Source organism: Chenopodium album, chromosome 14 (assembly GCF_948465745.1).
Source record: "Chenopodium album chromosome 14, dcCheAlbu1.1, whole genome shotgun sequence".
Lineage (NCBI taxonomy): Eukaryota > Viridiplantae > Streptophyta > Magnoliopsida > Caryophyllales > Amaranthaceae > Chenopodium > Chenopodium album.
The window spans coordinates 49,025,513-49,035,824 of NC_137847.1; the positions used below are offsets into that span (position 1 = coordinate 49,025,513).

The following is a 10,312-nucleotide window of genomic DNA, read 5'->3' on the forward strand; positions in this document are numbered from 1 at the left end:
TTTTTTCTATTGTTTAACATATTTAGTTTGATGTATGTTGATTCATGGAAGATCACATCAACTATTCAGCTATGCCTAATTGTGTACATTATTTGAGCTGACTCATTTTGGAATAAAATTTTTGCACAAAATGCATCAATAATGAGAATGAAGGTCTAAGGTCAATTGTTGGTTTGGACTTGGCCTTGTCCGTATTCATTTCGAAATAAATTGGGTTTGGATTACAAATAGTCCAATTATAACTCAAACCAATTCAATCTGAATTTTCAGGCAAGTGGGCCAATTCAATTGGGCCCAGTTGACTCAATTTAGAAATATGGGCCAATTGTTTATATCAAGCAAAATTGCCTATGTCAAACCAAATGTGGGGAAGTTTGGATTGAGAAGGCTTGAGTTTTGACTTAGCGTGTAGGACTGGTTAATTGAGATTTGAGATTGATTGGTTTTCATTTTTGTGAAGTGTAATTGTATTTTCAGAGCACAATGAGCTTGAATTTGCAACATACTACTATTACTGAGTTAATGTTATGGTCCATGGTTAGCAACAACCCATCACGAAAAGCAATAGATTATGCTATTAATGAGAAGTGGAAGTGTGGAAGTGGAACCCAAAATGTAGGTACAACTAGCATTATGTCGATCTTGATGATTTAAATGTAATCCTTTGACTTTACACTATTTATGTGGGATACCATTAGATTCATCTCGATATATACTTAGTGCTTGTTTAGTTGAAAGGTAATTCCTTTGAAAATGGAAATTCCTGGACAATAGCTAAAATATGTTGTGTTTTGTTAGAAATTTCCTAAGAAATAAAATTTTCAAGGGGAATGTACGTAATTCCCACATAACAGAAGGAGGTGGTGGATATGTTAGAGTTTTATTTTGAGAGATAGGCAGGAGGTTTCCTTGGTCTGTCAGACCTTTGTAAATCAACAATACGATTTGCAGGTAATGAGGTAGAAGAATGAGAGTCAGGAGGGAGAGAGTCAGAGAAAGAAGAAGAAGAATCAGAAGGAGAAGAATTAGAAGGAGAAGAAGGAATGGGAGAAAGAGGAATTGGAGATGGGTTATCGTGATTTTCTGAGTTAAAATGTGTTTTCTGAAAAATTTCAGGTATTGGATCATCCAGAAAGGGTGTGAAATCAGTTATAGTTAAGAGAAAGAAAGGAGTGGGAGAAGTAGTAGAAGAAGAAGAAGAAGAAGAAGAAGAAGAAGAATGATATGGAAAATGATGTTCTTTAAACACCACATCTCTAGAAATATGTATTCTCAATGTGTCCATGTCAAGGATTTTATAGCCCTTTTGGCCTAGTGAATATCCTATAAAAACATATGGCTTAGCCCTGGGATCAAATTTACTTCTAACTTGCTGAAGAGTAGAAGAAAAACACAAACATCCAAAAACCCCCATGTAATCAAGATTTGGAGCATGGCCAAACAACTTCTCATAAGGACTGTTATTAGACCAGACACTCAGTGGCATTCTATTGATTATATGAGCAGCACACATGATACATTCATTCCAGAATTGAATAGGCAACTTGGACTGAAAGAATAGTGCTCTAGAGGTTTCTAACAAGTGTTTGTGTTTCCTCTCAACTACTCCATTCTGCTGTGGAGTATCAGTGCAACTCTATCCTGTGACCACCACTCCGTCAACTTGTCTAGCCACTTCTCTCACAGCCTTGTCTCCATCCACATGGCACAATCGTCTAGGACATCCCGGGGCACCTACCTTAGATTTACTTAAAAGTAGGAATTTGATTGTTTGTAATAAGGAGCATGACTCCAATACTTGTGTTGGTTGTCAATTGGGAAAACATATTCGCTTGCCTTTTTATCGTTCTAATAGCACTACTCATTCTGCTTTTGATATAATTCATGCCGATCTGTGGACTTCTCCTATTCGTAGTGACAAAGGTCACAAGTATTATTTAGTGCTCTTAGATGATTTCACTCATTATGTGTGGACTATTCCGCTTGTTTATAAATCTCAAGTGTTTCAAACCTTTCTTAATTTTCGACAATATATTCTCACTCAATTTGACCGTCCTATTAAATCTTTTCAAAGCGATCATGGTCGCGAATTTGATAATGATCCGTTCAAATTGTTTTGTGTCAAAAATGGAATGGTTTTTCCCTTTTCATGTCCTAACACATCTTCCCAAAATGGCAAAGCCGAAAGAATGATCCGTACGATTAACAACATTAAGCGTACTCTTCTATTCCATGCTTCCCTTCCACCCTCTATGTGGCACATTGCTCTTGAAACCGCAACATATTTACTTAATATTTTGCCAACTAAAACTCTCAATCAAATCACTCCAGCTCAGGCTCTCTTTGGGGTAGTTCCGTCCTATGATCACCTTCGGGTTTTTGGGTGTCTTTGCTTCCCGAACTTGTCTGCTACTATGTCTCACAAACTTGCACCTCGTTCCACACCTTTCGTGTTTTTGGGTTACCCTTCCGACCATAGGGGTTACCGATGTTTGGATCTCAAAACCAATAAAATCATCATCTCTCGTCATGTCACATTTGATGAGAACATCCTTCCATACCGCAACATTTCTATGTTTCGCCAAACCGATTATGATTTTTTGACTTCCGATGATCCATCCCCATATTTTTTACATCACCCCTCATTGCGTTTGATGCACCAAAATCACGAAAACCCACCCCGAAACCCCGGACAGACTAGTCCGCAGGCAGGCCGCGGCTTGCTGCCTCACACCGCAGCCAACCTGCGGACCAGCCTGCCTGGCCCTGCTGCCCAGCACTCCCCTCACGCTGCTGGCCAGGCAGAGCTGCGAGGCAGTGCTGCAGTCCCTCACAGCCCCACTCCGAGCCAGCCAACCCAGCCAAGCAGCCCTACTCCGAGCCCAGCCACACTCTCTGCTGGCTCGGGGAGTGCAACTACACCTCACAGCCCAGCTACGCACCCTGCTGGCTCGGGCTTTCCTACCTACACACCTCCCCCACTTCGTGGCTGCCCCCCCATCACACCTACTCGTCCACCTCCCTCTCCTCAAATGCAAACCGTTCCAAACACGACATTTTTAAACCAAACCCAAAGTACGGTCTTGCCACTACCACCCCGAGTCATCCAATAACCCGCTCCCCGCTTCCCAAAAATCACAAACAAGCCCTTTCCGACCCAAATTGGAATGCTGCGATGCGTGATGAATATATTGCTTTAATTAATACGGGGACATGGGAATTGGTTCCTAGGCCTACGGGGGTGAACATTGTTAATTGTATGTGGCTTTTTCGTCATAAAATTGAATTCTAACGGTGATTTGGAACGACACAAAGCTCGTCTTGTTTGTAATGGAAAATCACAGGTTGAAGGAGTGGATTGTGACGAAACTTTCAGTCCGGTTGTGAAACCGGCTACTATTCGCACGGTGCTGAGCTTGGCTATGACTCGTAAGTGGTCTATTCATCAACTTGATGTTAAAAATGCATTTTTACATGGTGATTTGCAAGAGTGTGTGTATATGCATCAACCCCCCCAGTTTTGTTGACAAGAGATTTCCAGAGTATGTTTGCAGACTTCGTAAGGCTCTCTATGGTCTAAAGCAAGCTCCCAGAGCTTGGTATCAATGGTTTGCTAACTTTCTCTTGCAGATGGGGTTTGTCATTGCTAAAAGTGACAATTCTTTATTCATTTTCCGACACGGGAATGATATGACATACCTTCTATTATATGTTGATGATATTGTGTTGGTTACATCCTCAGATCTGTTACGTGAGTGCATCATATCTCACTTACGTACAGGATTTCCAATGACTGATTTAGGTTCTCTGAATTTTTTTCTGGGCATTGCTGTCACTCGTACTCCATCATACTTGTTTTTGTCACAGCAAAAATATGCGCAGGAAATATTAGAGCGCGCAGGCATGGCTAGTTGTAAACCTGCGGCGACTCCAGTGGATACCCAATCCAAGCTTAGTGCAGAGACAGGGCCTAAATTTCATGATCCAACACTATATCGTAGTCTTGCAGGTGCTCTTCAGTACTTGACATTTACTCGCCCTGACATAGCTTATGCAGTTCAGCAGGTTTGCTTATTCATGCATGACCCCAGAGAGGCTCACTATGATGCATTGAAACGTATATTGCGGTACATTCAGGGCTCCATTGATCACGGGTTACACTTATATCCTTCATCATCCTTGCAATTGATTACTTATACTGATGCAGATTGGGGCGGGTGTCCTGACACTCGCCGATCGACCTCAGGGTATTGTTGTTTTCTAGGTGACAATCTTATTTCTTGGTCTTCTAAGCGTCAGCCTACTCTTTCTAAATCAAGTGCAGAGGCAGAATATCGAGGCGTCGCAAATGTTGTTGCCGAGGCATGTTGGCTTCGTAATCTTCTTTTGGAGTTACAGTGTCCTCTTAGTAAGACCACCGTTGTTTATTGTGATAATGTCAGTGCCATTTATTTATCCCATAACCCCGTACAGCACCAACGCACTAAGCACATCGAAATGGACATTCATTTCGTTCGAGAAAAGGTGGCGTTGGGGCATGTACGGGTCTTGCACGTTCCTTCACGTTATCAGTTTGCCGACATCTTCACAAAAGGCCTACCTCGACAACTATTTCTGGAGTTCCGATCCAGTCTCAGCATACGACCTCCTCCCGCTAAGACTGCGGGGGTGTGATAGAATATGATAAATATTCTCGATATTATTTTGTATAGAAGGATATAGTTTGTTAATATTTTGTAATTATCTTGTGAGCTCTCCTAACGTGTTTAGGACTCACCCTTGTAACCCTATATATATTTGATCAATGGAATGACTCCAATCTGAGGAGTTTATATTATCTAACAGAATGGTATAATAATTTACCAGTATATAAAGTTTATTTTCTCATTTATTAGCTTTAATTTGTTCACCATTATTATTGAAATTCCCTTATACAGGAGTATGTGCATCTATCCTAAGTTCCTAACGGAAATAAGGCAAGGCAAGGGAGTAATTATGTGTCTCTGTACTTGAAGAGGCATAAGAATCCCGGTCGAAACAAAGAAGCTAATGCTACGATTAAATTTTTCATATTGGAGCAAAATTCAGATGAGTATCTTGTCATTGAAGGTGTGATTATTAATTTAATTACTTGATGATTCCAATTTTCCCTCCGTTTTATGTTTATCGTTATGGAATACGTATAGATTTGGGAGGAAAGCATTTTGATGTCCGTGGAAAAGAGTGGGGAATAGCAAGGGCTCTTGAGCTAGATCATTTTAAAAATGCAGACAACGGATTTCTTGTTGATAACTCTTGCACCTTTGGAGCCGAGGTTTTTATTACAAGTGCCGAGCCTAGTTACTCCAAGTTGTCGTTAGCCCGTGCCATTTCCAACAATGTATTTGAAATTGGTATTAGACTTGCTACCCAAGTGATTATGATTCTGACACCTTCACCACTAAATTAGATGGTGATACTTACACCTGGTGCGTATCTTTTTTTCTTTTTTTTTTAACCAATATATATTGATGAATCCTCGTATATATATATATATATATATATATATATATATATATATATATATATATATATATATATATATATATATATATATATTACCACCGTTATGTTTTAACACTAATCTCCCTTTTTACACTTCAAATTTTTGTAGGAAGCTGCGGTTATATCTAACCGGCCATGCTGAGGGAACTGACACCCATGTATCACTCTATTTGATTCTTGTGGATATCAACAAGCTTTCCAATGGAAGGAGCATGTTGGCTAATTTTCAATTTAGTTTGAAAAATAAAAATAGTGGATCGTACTCTTATTCCGTGGAAGGTATATGAGAGCCTTTCTTTTTCCCCTTCTTAAATGTGAAAAAAAGTGGCCTTTATTAAAAATAAAATAAGAATGTATATTTCACTCGGTAAAAGAATATATATTACACAATGTAGAAGAATCAAAATAACTATCCGGAAGTGAGTATTCCCATGATCGAATTACATAAAACTGGCGTACATATTGTCACAACTAACGACATAATCTTAACTATAGCAATATGCTTTATTGACTAAGTTAATCTAATAAATACTCCGAAACATTATTGACTACTATTTGAATCAGTCAATTAACACTCTTGTCTTGAGGTATATATACAATATTGATGATTTCAATTTTTTTAAAGTGTGTACTTTGGATTTTTAAGTTATTAATTTTAGTTGTAAAACAACAAACTACCATTGCATGTTAACTATTTTTTACAATTGTTTTTCTTTTGTAGATACTCTTGACTGGTACAATACCACAAAGGATTCTTCAGGCTATTCTAAGTTTATTTCAAGAGAAGCCTTCTTTGATTCGTCAACCAAATATGATTATCTCCAAACTGTAAATGTGAAAGTCCAATTCAAAAGTGTCTTTGCTCTCAACAACGTTGATGGTTAAGATGTTTACAAACATCATCTTAACAATAAATGCATACTCTTCATTCGTATTGGATTTCCTTACAATCATCGAGTATGTATGAGACGAAATAAGGTCTCTTACACAATACAAGGCATATTGCATTGTGTTATTTATCTTTAATGCTTTTTGTAGAGTTGCATGGTTTTACCTTACTCTTAAAGTGAGGGTTTTACACGTAATTTGTCTTCATTTCTATTGATTTGCATTTGTTATCTAATGAGAATATTGTATTTCATTCACATTAATCTAATCTCATTTTATTTCAATTAATCTTGTATGTGATTATGAAAAAAATCATTTAATGATGTTGAAATTATTACTTTACTATTTAAGGACCACTACAAAAGGATTATTGCATTGCCTCAACATTAGCCCCTCAATGCCTAGGCAAGAGCATTAGCTAGTATATAAAACAAGCACATTTTTTGGACGCTTTTGATTTCACAATTTAATTTTTATTTTCTAATAAATAGTATCAAGAATATTATAATTGTCCGACATCTGACTTCAAATAGCTTGGAAAAAAAAAATCATCATTCATCAATTTTCAAAGCTAAAACATTATTTATCTCTCCTTGGTTTTGAATTTCACAATGAAATCCACATATTTCACATTCAGATCTTCACTTTTATTGCAATTCTCATTATTTTAATATCCTGCGCCCTAATACAAGAATGACGATCACATAGATGCTTGATAAGAGAACTTTAGTAAGGCTATTGCCACTTCCATCTTCACAACCACTAAGACCCACAAAAGGGCAATGACTCTTTGCCCGGGCAGCCGACATAGCTACACACAGCCACCATCAAAAAACTACAACTGAAACCACCTTAAAACACTAATAAAAACTGATACGACACAACCCAAAACAGCAAGCAAACAAACAAACACTGCCAAATGCACCAATAAGACACACCTAAAATATGATTACCATACCTGAAAACTGCGGCAATAAACGCACCACAATTGCACCCAAAACACACCTGAAAATACCCTCAAAAATCGCCTGAAAATTGCACCAAAGCGCACCACAAACTGCAGCAAGATACACACCAAAAGACAAAAGAATAGCCTGATAAACGCCCCCAACAGCAGCTGAAATTATAACAGAGAACAGAGCTCTTCGCCGGACCAATTAGCACCGGTAACCGGCCGGATTATGGCCATGATACCTGCATTATACACGCACCCCAAACGCTTGAAAACCGCCCTTAAAAGGCCTGAAAATACACCAGAAAACAGACCAAAAACCGCAAGAAAACAACCCTAAATCCGCCTGAAAACAACCCCCAATACGCTTGAAAACTTGCCTCAATGCCGCCAGAAACAGCTATAAAACGAGGAAGCCTGAAACCGCCCCAAAACTGCACCTAAAACGAGGAAACAACCTGAAATTTCGACTGAAACCGCTTGAAATGTGATCCTTAGTGGAGATACCGTCGCCGTACCTATTTGAGAAGGGTTAGGCTATGGCCAAGTTATTTACATAATGCATCCCATAATTTATGACGGGTAGTGTCAAGAATGTGAATCCTTTGGTTTGTGTATTACGTATAAGGGTATATTTATACAACCTAAGATCGGGCTAAAACATAAGCCCAAACAATAGCTAAATACATAAGCCTTGCTCAACACCCCCCCTCAAGTTGGAGCATGCAAATCACAAATGCCCAACTTGCCAAGTAAATACAAAAATTGTTGCTTGCTTAACGCCTTAGTGAAGATGTCTGCTAGTTGATCTGTGGTCTTCACATAAGATGGTCTAATAATCCCTTCCTGAATTGCATCCCGAACATAATGACAATCAACCTCAATATGCTTAGTTCGTTCATGAAAGACCGGATTCTGCGCAATATACAACGCAGACTGACTATCACAAAATAAACTAATGGCTTGCGGATGCGCAACTCCTAAACTATCAAGAAGAGCCTTCAACCATTTCAACTCATCAGTGGCCTTAGACATTGTACGGTACTCAGATTCTGCAGAAGATTTAGCAACGGTATCCTGCTTCTTAACCTTCCAAGAAATAGGAGAATTTCCTAGAAACACCAAATAACCTGTAATCGATCGTCTCGTAAGAGGACAACTAGCCCAATCCGCGTCACACCAACCTGTCAAATGTAAGTCACAATCTGATCTCAAAAGAATACCTTGACCCGGACGACCCTTCAGATAGCGCACTGTACGAAGAGCCGCTAGCTTTGCTATCACTATTAGGAAAAGAGTCCCTAGATTGTTTAGCTTGAGGACACACATCACAAGATTTATTCAAAATTGACTTAGTAGTACTATTACGAATAGCAGGAACTAACTTGACAACTCTATCCGACGGTTGCCCAAGTCGTCTATGCCATAGCTCGAACTCTGTCAATTCCGGAACTTGCACCGCACATACTGTAGGAACACGCCGAAAATAATAGAGTCCGTCCTTCCGTTCACCGGCTCCAATCAGGCTCCCGAATGTTGGTCCTGTATAGCACATAAAGAATTAGTGAAGCGAACAAAACAATGCGAGTCATCAATCATCTTTGACACCGAAATTAAATTGCATTTTAATTTAGGAACAAATAACACATGCTCCAAAATTAAATCATTAGCCAATTGTACACGGCCCTCCTTTAGTGCCACTGCTTGTTCACCATTAAGAAGACCCACGGGACACGACGTGATCGTACATACATCCATGAGGCAAGATTCAAGACCGGTTACATGATGCGACGCCCCCGTATCAATTATCCAAGAAGACAAAAGCTCACCTTGCATTCGGTCCTGTTTATGGTTATTAACCATATTCAATAAAACCTGTACATCATCAGGCTTTAGGTCTGCCAGAGATAAATCACCAGCTTGCGAGACTCCTGTCACAGCATTTGCACGAGCAGGGGAGGGGGCAGCAGCACGAGCCGAGGAAGTAGCAGCAGCAGCAGGCTTGGATGCTGTAGGGGAGGCCTTTGTGGGCTGCCTCGAAGAGCTAGCAGACCCCTTGCGCTTCAATTCGAACCACCACTCAGGGAATCCGTGGAGTTCAAAGCACCCATCATTATCATGACCCGATTTTTGGCAATGCGTACAAAATAATTTCGACTTGTCTCGACGCTCTATACTCCCCTTCCCACGAGCAGATTGAACAGCAAAAGCATGGGCCTCATTGGTTTTCTCCTTCTCGGCCTTCCCCCTAGCAATTCCTCGTGACTCCTCCTCTTGAAGGAGCGCTTGGTAAGCCCGATTCAAATCGGCAGCTGGTTGTTGGGAGAGCAAATTTGTTCTCACAGCCGCATAAAAGTCGTCATCAATACCAATTAAAAATTGGTGCAAAATCTCCTCTTCCCTATCCAAGGCAAATTTTCCAGCAACATCACAAGTGCAAAGGCCACAATCACAGCCGTGAAGAGGTTTGATTCGCGTGAGTTCATCAAACAAGCCCATCAATTTAGTGTAATAGTCTCCAACAGTCATGCCTTTGGTTTGTTTGCAATCGGTTATTTTTGCTCGCAATTATTGCAAGCGAGGTCCATTGGAGATACAATAGCGTTTCTCCAAGTAATCCCAGAGTCGCTTCGCCTCCTCAAAGTACGGGATTGAAGCAGCCACTTTGGAATCCATTGAGCGCAATAACCAGGAAACAAGCATCGAATTGACGGTTTCCCAATCAAGTAGTTTCTTCTTCTCGGTGGGTTTGGTGATGGTTCCATCAACAAACACAAATTTCCGGCGAGATCGCAGAGACAAAGTTGTAGCCCTCGACCATGCCAAATAATTATCTCCTGTCAAGATTACGTGAGTAATCAAGTTTCCGGGCTGATCACCAGCACCAAGGTAATACGGTGAAGCGGGATCAATTTTCCCTTCCTCCAT

General features: G+C 40.0%; 1 protein-coding gene across 1 annotated transcript; it reads right to left on the minus strand.

Annotated features, from left to right (window-relative positions):
* Positions 1-9,952: 9,952 nt before the first annotated feature.
* LOC145578229 (uncharacterized) lies at positions 9,953-10,312 on the minus strand. Its single transcript, XM_081635587.1, has one exon. The coding sequence runs from the start codon at positions 10,310-10,312 to the stop codon at positions 9,953-9,955; it is 360 nt and encodes a 119-aa protein (XP_081491713.1).

Coding starts and splice junctions, on each gene's coding strand:
- LOC145578229 (XM_081635587.1), bottom strand. CDS start 10,312: ATGGAGGAAGGGAAAATTGATCCCGCTTCACCGTATTACCTTGGTGCT.